General features: G+C 36.5%; 2 protein-coding genes across 9 annotated transcripts; both read right to left on the minus strand.

Annotated features, from left to right (window-relative positions):
* Positions 1-4,236: 4,236 nt before the first annotated feature.
* On the minus strand, positions 4,237-6,567 carry LOC113713610 (uncharacterized). Of its 2 annotated transcripts, none has more exons than XM_027237368.2 (2): positions 6,385-6,567; positions 4,237-5,435 (listed from the first exon to the last, which is right to left on the minus strand). In XM_027237368.2, exon 2 carries the CDS (start codon positions 5,406-5,408, stop codon positions 4,539-4,541), a length of 870 nt encoding a protein of 289 aa, XP_027093169.1. In that variant the 5' UTR covers positions 5,409-5,435; positions 6,385-6,567; the 3' UTR covers positions 4,237-4,538. The 2 variants fall into 2 exon arrangements, with proteins under 2 accessions (XP_027093169.1, XP_027093170.1); XM_027237369.2 differs by having other exon boundaries at positions 4,237-5,475; positions 6,385-6,508.
* Positions 6,568-7,880: 1,313 nt separating this feature from the next.
* LOC113713592 (protein LAZ1 homolog 1-like) lies at positions 7,881-16,222 on the minus strand. 7 transcript variants are annotated; one of them, XM_027237348.2, is made up of 10 exons: positions 15,807-16,204; positions 13,693-14,242; positions 12,548-12,604; positions 11,434-11,542; positions 10,852-11,036; positions 10,673-10,761; positions 10,187-10,442; positions 8,641-8,886; positions 8,210-8,541; positions 7,881-8,082 (listed from the first exon to the last, which is right to left on the minus strand). In XM_027237348.2, the coding sequence occupies exons 2-9, from the start codon at positions 13,906-13,908 to the stop codon at positions 8,248-8,250; spliced, it is 1,452 nt and encodes a 483-aa protein (XP_027093149.1). In that variant the 5' UTR covers positions 13,909-14,242; positions 15,807-16,204; the 3' UTR covers positions 7,881-8,082; positions 8,210-8,247. The 7 variants fall into 7 exon arrangements, 5 of the variants coding, with proteins under 5 accessions (XP_027093149.1, XP_027093148.1, XP_071925575.1 ...); XM_027237347.2 differs by having other exon boundaries at positions 7,881-8,126; positions 15,807-16,202; XM_072069474.1 differs by lacking the exon at positions 13,693-14,242 and having other exon boundaries at positions 7,881-8,126; positions 15,807-16,198.
* Positions 16,223-16,879: the final 657 nt, after the last annotated feature.

Here is a 16,879-nt window from a genome sequence, read left to right on the forward strand (position 1 = left end):
GGCTAGAGAAAAAAAAAAGAAAAATAAAACAAGCTTTGTTTGGATTGCATTTTTCTAGATTTTTTATAAAATAATTACTGTAGCGATTTAATATATGTGAGATAAAAAGCTGATTAAAAATGTGTTCACGAAAAACGTACAAAAAAATTACAATCCAAACAAACTTGCAATTTTAAGTGATGAAAGGGAAGGACTAATATTTTCTTTTCCTCAAAATGTCTGTCATTGTATAAATCAAAGGATTAATAGTTAGAATACACTTGCATAAAATTGGCAAATGCTAGAGAATCAGGGGTGTGCTTCTTTCTTTCTTAAGCCACACAAGGAAGCTTTCCTTTCACCTAGTAGTATTATCAACAAGTTAACTGCGAATTTTGCCAAACCATGACAACTACTAATACATTCCCTCTCAATAGAGGTGAGCGAACATCGTCAAAAGGCCCTACTTAGGCTCCGTTTGATAACACTGAATCTGAATTCTGAATTCTGAACTCTGAATTCTGAATACAGAAATAATTAATTTGCTGAATTTTAAGCACTGAAAAGAGATATATGAATGTCTGAATCTTAATGCTGAATCTATTTATACTGTTTGATAAATATTCATAACTTAATGCTTAAGAAGCTAAATTGTACAATTTTGCCCTTCTATCTTTTAATCCAAAAAGGAAATAGAACCTATGATTTAATTAATTTAAAATTGTTAGGTATGAAAATGACAATGATTGTGAAGAGCGATGCATACAATGACAATATTTCTTTGTGTGGGAAAAGGGTATGGTTTCATCGTTTTGAAAATAGGAAAACGAGCTTTTAATACTCCAAAAGCATGTTCAATTACATTTCTCAATCTTGCATGTGCTTGGTTAAAGCGTTATACTTTTGATCTTGGACGAGAAGCATTTCGAAAATCAGATAACCAATATCTAATATTTCGATATGGTGTCATAAAGCCACGTGTGTGTGGATAAGTTGCATCACATAAATAATATTTATCTGCACAAAAAAAAATATATATCAAACTATAAATGTTTGTGGATGAAAATTACTGCAAAAAAATACTATTGTTAAAAAAAAATTTTGAATAGAGAATATCAGGTTGTTTTGTTTAATTAGATAAGGATTTTAAATAGGAAATATTAGGTTGTTTAATTAGATAAGGATTTTGAATGTAATTAACAAACAGGGATATATTTGGTAGATAAGATAGAGTAGTTGAAATAAATCTCTTGATTCTTATCAAATTAAGCATTCAGCTACGATTCTTGTGCTGAAAAAAATACATACAAATTCAGTACCACTTAATAAGTTCAGCAGGTAAATTTTTATTTATCAAACACCCACAACATCTGAATGTCTGAATGAATTCAGTTTCAGCACTTTTTTATGTTATCAAACAGGCACTTAGACGTAGGATATCGTCTACCAGCACATCTAAAGAAAGGTAATTCCATTACATTTCAAGTTAATCCTGTCAACTAATGAATATCTTACAATCAGAGTGAACTGAACTGGAATTGAAGTCCAGTGCTCGTCCATTGCCTTGAGCAGGGCAGTCCTGACTGCCTCAGATTCCAAAGAGAGCAGCAGCATCTCTGACTGTTGTTGGAAATGCCCAGATGGTAACGAGGCTGTGATTGTGATTCTTCACAGCAATACCAGTACCCCCTTTGTTCTGGATTTTGTCAGAGGCAGCATCTGCATGTATAAGCACAGGAGTGTTGGTTCTGAAGTGCTCTTAGCTCTTCATGCCCTGTTGTTGTTGGGCCTGTATCATCCTTTATTCCTTTTCCATTATCCCCGAGCTTCCAAGCTGTTTGTATTCACACCATTCATCCAAAGGTGTAAATTTTGAGGAATATCCCCTGGTCTAGTAATACTAACAATTACCACCACTAATACATAGTGCCAAATATTTTAGTTACCAATACATTTGATATTGATTCTGCTTAGTGAAAACAAAGTTGTTACTTCACCTGCTTCTGTAGGGCTGTGAATCCTCTGTTGTTGCACACTAAGGTGTGATACTTATATTATGGATCTTGAAGTATTGACGCGTGTGCCTTTCAAGAGTTATCAACTTAATTAGAAATCTAATTATGATAATTCAAAGAAGACATTTATTAATGAATTAGAAGGTATAACATGAACGTTACGCCTAGAACTGCAAACGAGTCGAGTTTTGAACTTATCATCGAGTCGAGTTGGACTTGTTAGTGTGTGAGCTCGAACTTATCAAGCGAAAAAAATGAAATTCAAGCTCGACTCGACTTAGGAAAAGAAAAGTTCGAATTCGAGTTCAACTGTCAAAATAGATTCCTGCTGATTTTCTGGTGACGTTGCTGTCATTTATCTGCCCAAACCTATATAAAACTAGAGCGCATGATAAGAGTGGATTATACTTTAAACGGTTTTTGAGTCAATGAACTTCAAGTCTAGTATACATGTAATCATCCAATTTAAGAAAGAGTTGCTTGTTAATTAGTGCAAATTGCTGGTACCATTTTTCTGTTAATTGAAACCTAGAAAAGGCAGGAGCGGAGAAGTGAATAAACATTATTGTTGGCTGACAAAGATTGAGTCGATTGATCATTTATATAACCCGTCTCTGTATATATATGTATATGATTTGGACAAGACAGAATAATGTCATTCCAGAAGTAATGTTCAATACAATCATTTACAAGATGGTAAGATCTATTTGGGGTCATATTGCTTGCTGTTTTGCCATCTTTTGTGATTACAAGTAATGTAAAGTGGTGGATTCTACAAACAAAACTATATAATTCAACAACGTTGGATCCAATCTTCAAAAGGATGGGATAAATACATTATAAACTCACATTGCACTAGACTAAGACCTAAACTTCTAATTCTTGAAACATCAGTCTTGGTTGTTCTAGATTTCTTAGTGCTTGTCACTGTATAAATGTCTACCATGCTTTGTTGCAGGGAAAAAAAAAAGGGAAAGAAAGAACAAGAAAAGCATGCCAAATACGAATTAATTACAGTACTGCAATTTCTAATCCAAATGGAATGCACCTCTTAATGCCTGCTTTAACTCAGCAGCTGCCATGTTTAATTATTCTATCGAATGTGTGAGGTCAATGCCTAAATTTTTGAGCAAATGATTCGTTATCCCGGAAGCCCTAGTTCATACAAGATCTGGGATCTGTATTCAATTCTGTAGGCACCTGTGCATGTTAAAAAAAAAAAAAAACCTTTTTTGAACCCTCGTTATTCCTTCCCTCTCCCTAAGATATGCCTATTCAACCTTCCGAATTGGTTTCTTTAGATCCATCTCTAACTTAAACATCGGAGTGATCTCGGAGAAAGAAACCCTAACCTCCTTTTTATTGTATCGTAGGTGTTATAAGTCTCACAATGTTTGAGTCCTAAAATACTAATCACCAACATCCAGATTAAACGATTAGAAGCCAAAAATCCCAAAAAGTCATAAATAGGTGACCAATTAATTGTCATAGTAAATAGGTTAAAGGTCGTAATCGATCGAGTTCATTTATTGCTAAACCGAGTTTTGACAACTTGTAGATATCAGTACTTTCCCTAATGAAAGGGCACTTTTTGTCCTAAAACATCTAGCAAGGACCAAAGTGCTCATTCATTGAGTTTAAGGAATAAAGTACACTAATGAAAACACAGGGAAAGAATCAATAGAACATGGCAAATAACAAAAGAACATAATCTGAAGATATGCACTGAGTGACAACAACCATCCACCCCTTCCCCCACCCAAACAAGGGGCGACTTCGGCCCCTTCTTCCCCAGTTAGCCCCCACCGCAAGGCATAATCCCTCCCAAAAGCCCCCAGCCTATATATCACGAGCTAGTCCCATCTGCTTGCTGGTTGCCGTCCATGACGCCACCCTTTGACCCCCTCCCACTTCCAGTACCATCAGCTTGTCCACCTTTCCTCCCCTTCCTCAATCCGATGATCTACACCACGGCAAAACTATCTTCAGTTTCTTCCAAAAACCACCATCACTAACCAAATTCAATAACCACAAACATCAGCAAAACCAACAAAGCTCCTCCATCACCCTACCCATTCAGCCTATTCCATCATACTCAGAACTCGTACATATTGTTGAGAATTGAAAAAAGACTGGATCCCCACTAAAAGGAAACTTTATTCTAAAAATTGGACTTCACAAAGGGTTAGTCACCGGGGAGTAAGCCCGAAAAGAGCTTATGCACTGTTTTAGAGTGATTGACTTGCATTAACTTCTACTTTGATAGATAAAACATTTCTGTAACTTCATTGCAGCGTGAGGGATCATCTTCAAAGTTACAAGCAAGATCAGATCTAGAGTACTACTTTTAAGTTTTCAGATGATCCCCTATATGCATTTCCTAATTCCTTACTGCTAACTTCCAGCAATGATCTCCGGATGATTCTACATCTGTGTCTACCTAATCCATGCGCCAATACTCGTCCAAACTTGGGACAACTGAGAATATCGTTACTTGTATCCATAAAAGAGAACCAGTTGCACTCCCCATGAAGATCCAAATGCTTAATTCCTTTCTGGACGTAAATTGCACTCTTGGACAAGGTGACAAAATTGGTTGAGTGTGCTAACAATATTCCCAAGGCAATCAATAATCTTGTCTCCTTGGCGCCTAGTTGAATCAGTCTGCATAGCCTCATTATTTTTCAAGTCAGCCAACTTGTAGTCGACATCCTCAGCCAGGTTTCCTTGAAGTACTGCATTAATCAATTGTGCATTTTCCAACAGTTTTGCGGTCATGATCTTTTGTTTTTCTTCTTTGCTTATCTGCTCAGGCTTCACCATTTGGACTGTGCTCTTAGGGGGTTGGTCTGGAATTTCATCTAAGGCAGATGGCTCAGGTTTTACAACTCCTTTTAAGATGTGTTTCCATGGATGGAACCTTTCTTCAAATTTATCTTTACGAGGGGGCATTCTCTTCTTCCTTTGCTTCTTTGGACCAGTTTGCAAAAACATTTTGCTAGCAATGGGTTGGGCTTCGGGATCACTATCTAGTTCAGTATCGAGTGCAGCAGGATCATCTCCTCTTTGGTTCATATGCTTCTCAACGGCATTGAATAGTTCCTTATCAAATTCTTCAGGGAGCCCCAGTTCTTTCTTTTCAGCAGTAGCAAATGACCAATAGGCTGCTTCCCACTGCTTGACCTTTTTTTGCTCACTCCTCAAGGCATCCCACTTCTTCTTGCACTGGTTCATGCTCCTGTTCATGCCCAAAGCACTGCAGTTCTCCACTATCAGCTGCCACTTCTGGAATGACGCCAGTGTCTGTCGCCACTCCCCTTCAACCGCATTGATCTCATTCACCAGTGTTAAACACTCCCAAGCACTCCAATCTGGTGCCGCCTGCGAACGTGTGCACCGTGACCCCCTCTCCATTTTAAACAGTCTAATACCTCCTGTTGCCTGTTTGACCAATTCTGTTTATTAGAAAGAAAAACAGGACCTAACACAACACAAGTAATGAAAGAGTTAATATCCTCACAAACAGGTTACATTCACCAAATCAGTCAATCCGGCAACTAGATATATATGGGAGCTAACAAACATTATCGAACATGATTGGAGCATCATTTTTAAGTTCTTCCTATACAAGCAATCCAACAGCAAATTACATAGAGAGTACAGACACAGTCGTAACAGGTTAAAATGCCAGATGCAATTAAAGTTTACGGACCCAAAAGGGGTGGGGGGTGGGGATGGGGATGGGGATGGGGAAGCAAAAAAAAAATGAATGGAGTTACATAATACTCTAATCAGCTATCAGAATGCAGGAATGATTCAAAATTCAAGATTGAATATTCACAAGGAATAATTCAAAATTAAGGAAGCTTGGCTTGGGAAGATCAAATTCACTGAACCAAAAAAAAAAAAAAAAAAAGGAATCCAATTACAACTTTTCAGTGGTTTACACAAATCTCAATGGTCCACCACCTCCACATTCTTCCAAACACTCTTTTTACATCCTTTCCATTTTCCCCAATTCCCAAATGCTCAAAAATCCTCTCATATTTTCAAAATGTATCGAGCACTACTCCAAATTTGGGTTACCAGATACTCAAAAAAATTAAGGGAAAAAAAAACCCATAAAAAAAATCAAATTTAAATAAACTAAACTGAGTATCCCCACAAGCATCGGCTGTTCTCTATCACTTAAGTCCCTGAATGATATAATCGTCAGTTATACTGGCTAAATTCCTTTTTCCGTTTTTCTCTTAGCTTTATGGTACTAAAATAAAATTAAAAAAAAAGTAATGATTACGCGAGCCAAGGAAATAAATTTGCAGAAGATAAAACAAGAAATGGACGGAAAAAGCACAGAAAATGAAAGGGTAATAAGAAATTTGATCATTACCTAGAGACTGTCGAAACGGTTCAAGAATCCAATTTCCGTTACAGCCCTTCAAATATGTCATAAACCCCAGAACAAATCCAGGAAAAACGAATAGAAAGACACCTTGAGACTGATAGAGCCCAAGGAAATGACATCGGAACTGTACAGAGGTAATTGCAGTTTTGGTACAAATGTTTAGGGTATGACTGCTTTTAGTCCCCAAAGTTTGGATAAAAGCAAATAGAATCCAATGTTTCAATTTTCATGTACGTTTAGTCATATTTTTTTTTTATCGATTACTACGGGAATCTACTCATGTGCAAGCAGCTAATTTAAAAAAGATTTAAAAATTAACAAAAATTGCTAATCATAATTTATTATAAAAAATAACTAATTACTTATATATTTGTAATGTGAATAATTAGTCTTTAACATAAAATTTTCTTTTGTCAACTAAATTTTTGTATTTTTGGGCTAAAGGCTAATTACTTAGGTAATTGCTGTGCGAGTAATTAGTCATCTTTTATTATAAATTATGGCCAATAGCATTTACTTCAAGTTTTTAAATTTTTTTTTAAAAAATTAATTGCCAATACGTAATAGAACTAAAGGTGCTTATAGATTAAAACATTTTGGAACTACATATGCTTTCTTTCAAATTGTAGGGACTAGAAGTGCTCATGTCCTAAACATTTGGGATTAAACTGTAATTCTCTCTTATTACAAGCATATTGGATTGAAAAAATAAATATAAAGCCTTAAAAAATGAAAAAGATGTAAACAGTAATTGTAACATAATATGTGCAATTTGTAGTGTGTTTGGATAGGAGTTTATTTGAAATATTATTTAAAATAATTACTATAACATTTTTTACGATACGATGTATATAGGATAAAAAAATAAGTGAAGAGATAAAAAAAATTATTAAAAAATATATTTATTGTGATACAAGTAAATAATTTTTATATAAATAATGCCAATCCAAACACGTGTGTTTATATGTAACATGCAATGTGCAGCTGCGGGCTGGGCAAGAGTTTGGAGTTTGGACTCGAAATTGGACACTTTTGAATTGGAGCAACAGTCCACAGCGGTCCGATTCCAGTAGAATCAAGATTTCCAATTAGCATCTCGAGGCATCTAACAAAAAATACGGAAGCTTTTAGGTTTTCACGAGATAATATTAAGTTTACGTAAAAAAGTTATTATGAACTTTATAAATCTACGTTTATTTTAGATTAAATTAGGTTAAAAAGTAGAGGTTTAATATGAACACCATGAAGCTTGAATATGAAAACAAGTTCATCAGCAGCTGATAGTGAATGAAAGCTTGTTAAGCATGGGCTTCATTTTATTAGCATTCCTACTTGAGGAGGTTAAGCATCTTGTTTTGCAGGATCGCATTGCACTGGAGTCACCGCTGCTTCATGTGGTTGCGGACATTTTTACGGTTTCATACAATTATCCAAGTTCAAGCGTTTCCCGTACGGTTAAAGCAGAGACAAAAAGCAAGAAAGGCACCAAATACAGACTCTACTGAAATATGCATACCATATTCTACCATTAAATTGTGATCAATTGTCAGCTATTGTTACATTCTTTGTTACGAACCAAAATTAGTTCTCTCATTTCGAACTGCAATGGTTAAAGATGGTTTTCTGTAGTTACCAAGAAGTCAAATGCCCGCAACCAGTCAACGCTCCAAAGCTCCTCGCAATCTTGCAAAAAATTTCTGGCGTCAGATCTCTTAGCTCCTTTGGCACTGAAATAGTACACGCGTCAGCATACCAAACATGAAATCTTACTATTTTCTGTCAGTTTAGAAACGAATTTGAAAATACTCACAGTTAGATTGCTATCAAATACATTCTATACAAGGTGTGTCATCTGTTCCTGAACCGTGATGATCTGCCTTTAGATTGGTAATGGTTTCTCTTCCCATTGGGCAATCCGCTATCACTGAAACTCCCTTCTGGTATATCTTCATGCAAATCTGAGAATTCTTTTGTCCACGAGTTCAAGGGGACAATGTAACTGTCATCTTTAGATTTTTTCTGCCTCTGCTGATGCCGTTTCACGTTTTCCGATATTTGGTGAAAAGTTCTGTTTATGCTTGCAATTCCTCTTTCAACTGGTTCGACGACATGTGAAACTGTGAACTTCATATCATCCACAATCTGCAAAACAAAAAGCACAAAGCAACAATATGCCAGATAGGTCAGAGCAGGTCCGGATGCTAGTATAAGGTATTGAACAACAGGATATGTAGATCTCACGATTTCACCACTTCCGAGAACCACATCACAGACGCTTTGGTGAAATTTTAACCGCTTTTCACTTTCTTCCTGGCGACCAATCCGCACCTTTGTCGATCGTTCACAGTCCCTAACCTCTTCTGGGTCATACGGAGACCCTAGGGATGCATAATCTGCCATTACAGCAACATTACGGACACACCTTTCTCCTCGTTTGTAAGGTGCAGCTGGGAAGACATAAAGATGTATAACTGCAGCAACACCCATCTGGTTCAAGGTAAAGAAGTAAAAGCCTTTAAAGAGTCACATAAGACAAATATTCATCTGATTAGATGTAGACATATTAATCACGAAGCACATTATTGCATCCAAGTTATCAACTCCATGGCAACATGTTATTGCCAACGACTATACTATCTATCTATCGGATATCAAGTCAGCACATATGCATATTTCTTCTCTTCATTTTCACTTGTTCTCACTACTTCCCGTGTTCTGACAACTGGTGGCTTAGAATATCTTGGCTACTGCTTTAGTATGGCATTTTCTTTCAACCTTTTCTCCAATCAAAATTGCAATCAACTAATGTAGCAAAAATAGATGCATGCAGAAAGTTAAATCAGTGAAAGAATATATGCAAAGTGCCTCTGCAAACTTTTATCCTTCTTGTTGGGAAAAAAGGTATCCTGGTCCAACATCAAAGCATATGTGGTCAAGGACACAGGGCCAAGTAAATTCAAAACCTAAAATGACAGACTGACCATCCCTACAGTTTCAGAAGGTTAAAAAAGCATTATGCCTCTAATGAAACTATAATGACCCTCAATCTTGTTCTTTGCTTCTGAAAAATGGCAATCTCTGCTTATCAACCAGCACTCACCATCTCTATGGTCTTCCCATATTTACCAAAAACTTATGTAACGACCCATCATTTCCTACTTATTTATTATTTCCTTGTGAAGATTTCACAAGAAGTTTGAAACTTATCAGTATCCGTTTTGTGCCTCCATCTCCAATAATATTGGCTTTCATGATTGAATCGAGAATTTCATGACACTTCTAAATGTATTTTGTCACAGATTCATCTTATTTTTCAAAACACAACCACCAAATATATGATGTCTCTGATTCTGCTAGGGGCATGAATGACCTGATTATTTATGACCTCAGGGAAGACATGAAACCCTAGTCAGACAGTTTCCTCTAACCAATGAATACTTTCCTACACTTCATAAGCATTTTATCATGGAAAAAAAATTGTGCATAATTACTAACATAGCAAATGCTTCCCTCCCCTCTTAGAAAATTTCCATCTGGCCCCAAATAAAGCCAAAGCTTTAACCTACACTATCCTTGTTTCAAAATAAACAATCATTCAGTGCACTGCTATTCAAACAGAAGAAGATTAAGCATGTTGCCCTGTACAACTTAGAAACATTCCTCAACAAAGAAACCAATATGATAAAGAATTGTGTGGTCTCAAAAACAACGGACCTCTTAAGTAAGTGGGAGAAACAAACTGCAAGCAACGAGAAATTCCAAAACGCTAGGAACATGTACCACGCACCTCAATACAAATAATATAGTCCTGGATGCGTGATTGCAGAACCTGTGCCAAAGACCCTTTAAAGGCTCCCAGAGAGAGAAGAAAGGCAACAGCTACACCTTGCCACCATGTTAAAAATACAATCGATTTGAACGTCAGAAATTTGGCCAACGGTTTAATGGGCGCCAACTTATTCTTGGTAACAGAATAAAATTGCACTAGGCAGTATAAGGCCCAGGTCTGGCTAAAGTTTAGGATAACTGCCAAATATGGGTAACTGCAAGCAAACAACAGAGTCAGAGATAATATGCTTAAACATGACTTTAATATAGTTCTAGTACATCAGAGTGTCAAATTGCTTAATACGTTAACTATATAAATGCAAAAGTTCAACAGAGAGAGCAGGGATGGTTAGAGCAGGGCTATAGAAATTGACTTCTTTATCAAGGAAAATCATATGGAGCACATAGTAAATAACAAGTAGGACAGCTCAATAGCATAACTTACGCATATCCCCACTCAAACTTCCCTTCACCATAAATACCAAAAAGTTGAAAAAGCATAGCCAATAGTGCACATATCATCTTGAGTATCATCTGCAAACCAAATAATCCCGTTGAAAATAATTAAGAAATTGGCATAAGAAATGATCTTGGTAATCCTTAGATATCAACAGGAGGACTTACATATTGAACAATACCAATTTTTACTGCTTGATAGAAGTCAGGACCGAGACTCCACTGCCGAAGACAGCAATTCAGTGGAAAAGGATGCTCAACTACCCCATAAGCATAAGCTTCATCTATGAGAGGTATGCTTGAGGAAAACATGCTTTGATTTTCCATAAATTCGATTGTACTTTCCTCACCACCTACAGTTTAACCAGAAGGAATAAATTATCTTGGTATAAACATAACCAAAATTTTCACACACACACATATATATCAAAGTTTATAGAGAATGGTGTATAATGTGTCACTGAAGCATTATCACTTCTATTTGATAGGAAAATATGTTGGGACAGGATTAAAGAGAGACATCTTGATCTTCCAATCCTGAACAAAAGATGTATCAAATAAGAATTTTGACTTCTTTAATGACTAAGAGTTAGACCAGAGCATGATAAAGAATTTCCAAGTAAACAATGTAGCTCTATAAGAGTATAACGAGTAAGCATAACTTATGGCACCCCAACGAAATTCATAGATAACAACATCAAGATAAAATGAATATCAATCAAAGGCAAAAAGAAAAGCTATTCCACAGACCTAAGCAAGCTATGAGGTATCTCTCAAAGCAATAAAGTGCAAATGCTTCATAGCAGTCCCGTATTATCTCACAGTAGAAAGCAGCATTGGAATCTAGCAATGACAAAAACTGTTCCAAAAGCAGCAGACTGTTATTAAAAGAAAAATAGAACAATAAAAAAAACCTCTAAGCACTCAAAAAAGAAAGTGAAAAGGGAGCAGAAAGCAATATCTGGTAAATAAATTCAATATCATAAACTAGTAGCAAATTAGGAAGTATCTTAACTTGTAGACTACCAAAGTGTACAGACAACTTAGATAAATGTAATTAAATTCTCCAAAAATAACAGTTTCTGATATCACCTCCTGATTGAACTTTTGCATGAATATTTCTGTTTTAGATGCATGCAAAACTTTTACTTTCTCCAAGACCCAATTAGAGTCCCTATTATTTCTGTCACAGATGTTAAGGACCATATATTGGATGGCTAGTACAAAGATTACAGATCCTTCAGATAGACCATATCTTTAAAGAAAGCGGGAATACTGATGCTAGTAATAAAAGGTCCATATTCTTGCATATCAAATAACCACCACCATTAATTTTCCAAGAAGTTTAACTAAAATCTTTTTTTTTAATGACTGACATATATTACAAAGAAATTGACATGAGTCACCATATGCAACAAGAATTAACACAATTCCCAGCAATTAAATGCTGAACACATTGACCTCTGTCCTCAAAGTTCAAACAATCTAACCAACATACAACCTAATATACTCAATCTTTATTGGGTGCATTTTCTTTTGAGGACGATAGCAACAAAAGGGACAACATTCAACCACAAAGTAAATCACCTTCTTTAGCTATCCACAATGAAAGTAGAAAAAAATACTTATGGTGATAAAAATTATCTCAATGTTCCATTCATACACATGCACATTAGCGGAAAAACAAACACATTTAACTTCAGGTATGAATTGACAGCATAATCAAGTAGAACAGATTGTAGGTAAGTTATTTTATTTCCTGTCCATGCATCTCACAAACCATTGCTCACAGTAAATTTATTACAAAATTAAAGGTCATGCCAAAAAGGCAAGGAAATTTGTGAAAAAATGACCACTTCCTCACCGATTCGGATGCATAAACAGGAACCATCAGAATGAGTCCAATCAAGAACTTCTGCTCCTGAAAATTAAATATGTCTATTAGACACAGAACAGATCAAATGAAGCAAGAAAAGAAAGTTTATGAAGTTAAATGCAAGAGAATTAGAAAGCGCAAAATATTAATCCTTTGGACATTAATAAAAGACCAGCAACTAAGGACCTGTTTGGCACCCTAGTTTTTTACCAAGTTTTTTAGCTACTAGTTTTTTAACAACTTTTACTACAGGAACCCCAAAAAACTTCCCAAAGTTTTTTATCTACACACTTAAAATATCCAAAACACAAAAAAAAAAAAATTCCCTTCCCCTTTTCTTCTTCTTCCTCGCCCACCACCACCTCCATCGCCGGCTCCGGCGCCGATTTCCGGTGCCGGTGCCGGTCTTCTTTTTTTTTCCCTCTCCCCCTCTTCCTCCCCTGCCATCCTCCCCTCTTGTCTTTTTTTTTTCTCTCTGTGTCTCCCCCATTTCCTCCCCCACCTCTCTGTGAAAAAAAAAGAAAGAAAAGAAAGACGGTGAGAAGCGGGAAGGGGAACAGGGGCGGCGGGGGGTGGCGGGGTAGAGGGGAAAGGCGTGGCAGAGGGGGAAGGGGCAGAGGGGGTGGCGGGGGGAGGGAGGTGGCGGGGAAGAGGGATAAGCCGTAGAGGAGGGTGGCGGGGCAGAGGGGGTGGCGGGGGGAGGGGAGGAGAAGGAGAAAGGGAGGAGAGGGGTGGCAGGAGGTGGCATTGGTGGAGTTGCTGCATGGGGTGGCGGAGGTAACGGGGAAGAAGAAGAAGAAGAAGAAGAAGAAGAAGAAGAAGAGAAAAAGGAAAGAAAGAAAAAGAAAAAGAAAGAGAAAGAGAAAGAGAAAGAAAAAAAAAGAAAAGGAAAAAAAAGTTTTTCACCTTACAAAAACTTCTACAAAAGTTTTTCAAAAACTTCTACAGTGCACTACAGTAAAGTTTTAGACAAAGTCCCAAAAAACTTTTGAAGTGTGTAGGTTAAAAAATTTGATAAGTTTTTTTGAGTTCCTGTAGCTAAAGTTGTTAAAAAACTAGTAGCTAAAAAACTTGGGTAAAAAACTTGGTTCCAAACAGGCCCTAAGTAACATTTCAAGTTTTTCCAAACAAACCTCAGGTTGGTTGTAGGCTGCTAAGTGCTCGAAGATAAGGTACATGGATAGGACAAGAGCTGCCAATACAAATACTCCTGCACTGCATATAGTCCAGCTATAGACCAAGGACGACCCAGCACCCACATTATTGGACTGAGTTATCCCTGATCTCTCAGTTGATTCAACAAGGCTGGTTAAAAACAACAGCAAAACTATCACGGCCTTCCTCTCCATTAAAGCAACGATGCTCTTGCACACCTAAGAACACAATGCCTACCTAAACTGAGTAACATCCCAAACACAATTTCCAGAACTAGACTAGAGAGCTCTGAAAACTATCACATATACTTGACTTCAGCTCATGCCATATCCTATTATTATTTGTACTGCAGGAAGATAGATGAAGCATATTCTTGACAAGTGCAAAGTACTGCACAGTAATGCAGGCGGCTTAATTGAATGGCTGCTGAACGTTTTAATCAGCACCAGTAAAAAAACCACCAGTCTAAAGGAAGGTTCAGCGTAAGCAAGCCTATCACACACAAGCGAACGAGTCAACAGTAATGACCTGTGAAAGAAACAACATACACACCGTGTAAAAAACAAAATCAACCTGAAAAGAACTGCTAAAAAATTACTACAACAAAAAGGATTGAAATGAAAAAAAAAAATGGGAGAGATACAATCCAAGTACATTTTGCCAAGGAAATCCTTTCTATGGAATAATCTGTTTGTCAAATCCTCTAATTTTTGTCTGACTTTGTTATCAGGATAAACAGATGACAATAATCAAGACCTCAAAGATAGCCTTGTAGTTTATGTTTGCATATCTGACCATGGGTAATGTTTGAGATGAGTCACAGCAGATATACTTAGAGCTATACCGCATGACTGTCAGTTTAATAATATCCCAACGTACACAGAAGGTGAAAGCATATAAGCTTTTGAATTCTAGGGGGAAAAACAAGATATTCAGAAATTCACAATAAAATCTCAACTTGAACATATTGCACACTCTACTATAACATGCTGGTTCAGCATAACTCTTCACTTAGAACATTAAGCACTTTTATATAATGTCATGAATCAACCGAAGTACAATAAAATTTTATAAATGAGAAGCTTTCTTTTTGAATATTCCAACTGTCAAATATGTTTTTTGATCAAATAATCATAAGTATTATAGAATAACTTGATGAATATGTAAACCACAACTAAATAAGCAACATGCCTATGTGCCTAAAATAGTCTTCGCTATTCACAATGTCAGTTAGAAAACCAAGCCCCAGCAGATGATACAATGCAACGGTTTTGACTTCTGTTTTCCCAACAAAAAGTTTCATTCTACCATCAAGAGCCTGATCTAAGGCTTAGTTGATTCAAAGAGAAAATGAAAGGAACAGGGAGATTACTTCCAGCCTACATCTTTAAAATTTCTACCACTCAAAAAGCTTACATGAAGTTCCATTTGCTCAATATAAGATATCATCTTTAGTTTGCAATCCAAACTAACATCATTAGACCTGGCAAAAGAAGCCCAGCTTCTTATCCAATGCCAAAATTCGAGAAGCTAATCCACATTTCAGTATATACAATTTACTGGAAAGCCCTCTCATGTAGTTAAAAAAGGTTCTCTTCACATTATCTCCCCTTTTTGCAGTGTTGCTCCTATAAACATTACAACAACCTCCCTCTATAGCATCTGTACAGATAATCTCAGCATCGCAACCAATTTCTTTAATGCGACACAACTCAGGAAGGAATATGCTAATAAGCTACCAGTAGCCAGTTTCCACTACTGTAATAAACCAAATTCGCACCAACTGAAATCAGAGGCACATATATACAGGAGCCCTAGACTAAACCACAATAAATTACCACATATATAAGTAAACAAATAAACAAAGAACACATTTAGCTGGAAAATGCACTATAACCACAATAACAAACTGTAATTTTTACACGGAAATCACACAAATTAAAGCCAATAAAAATTTTTTTTAAAAAAACCTAATACAATCCATTAGCTCGCTCGAGGAAAGTAATTACGGTAAAATTTAACGTAAAAAAGAACAAAACAAAGAGAAAAATAATGTGATTAAAGCTCGGAAGTAACAATTTTGACAAATTACCTCTCTTATATCTCTGAATTTCTGAGTAATCTGGCAGAAAGAGCGATGAAAAAGCTGGAAAGAAAAAGGTTGGGAATCCAATTGATCGGGAAGTCTCAAGTCTCATAGAAAATAGGGGGCCGTATGGATATGAGCGCGGGGTTTATTTATACGTATGGTCTTCGGCGGATGGGAAATTCTAAGCTAGATCGTCTACGGCACTGGTGCGGTGGAAGTTACTGGTTGATGTGCTGATTATCAAAATCACTGATGAAATCGAGCCGGTCCTGGAATTGATGTGCTGATCGGACGGTTGTGATTTTTGTGATTGTGGCGTGGAGTGTTTTGTTTGCAGTCAAATTGATGGGATGGTTTCTTTGGGATGAAGATTGAAGAGTTAGATGGGCCGACTGGGAAGCGGAAGGATTACCAGGTCAGCTGGAGACGTATGGCGAGCTTGGCAGGTTTTGGTTTGGGCTTCTCAGTGGAGCTCGCCCTGAAGCCCATTTGAGCAAATATTGCAACTCCATCAACAATTGGCAATTGACTGTTTGGCGTGCTTTCCTTATTTGTAAATTTATTAGTCTTCCATTAGAATTGCACCTTTTTTGAAGGAGTTATTTCATCAAAATATTAGTGTAGTAGTTTGTTTTCTTCTAGGATATAGAAATATTATTAGGATAAAAAGTGGGGTGAAAGCATTTTTGGAAAATTTTCTAAAAACAATTTTCCCCTGAGAAATATGTGTATTTGAAAGTAGAGAGATGATGGATACAAATCATGGAAAAAAATCATAGTCAGACGTTTTAATTACTCCCGAATTAATTATTTCAAAACAAATCACCTGCATGAGATAGTAGTGTTTGCCCATATACAAAGATTTGGCATATTTCGATTTGGTTGATGATCCATGAATATTCAAATGAGTTACTTTAATTTGACTAGTTGACAAATTAAACTCGAATGAACCTCTGTCCAACACAATTTGATTCAACTGATGAATAATTTAGGCCGCCTTTTGGTCCTACATTTAATTTTTGTTTATCTCTCCAAATATAAATATTTGACACACCTTTTGTTTGGTTGTATGTTCA

Source organism: Coffea arabica, chromosome 10c (genome assembly GCF_036785885.1).
Source record: "Coffea arabica cultivar ET-39 chromosome 10c, Coffea Arabica ET-39 HiFi, whole genome shotgun sequence".
NCBI classification, from domain to species: domain Eukaryota; kingdom Viridiplantae; phylum Streptophyta; class Magnoliopsida; order Gentianales; family Rubiaceae; genus Coffea; species Coffea arabica.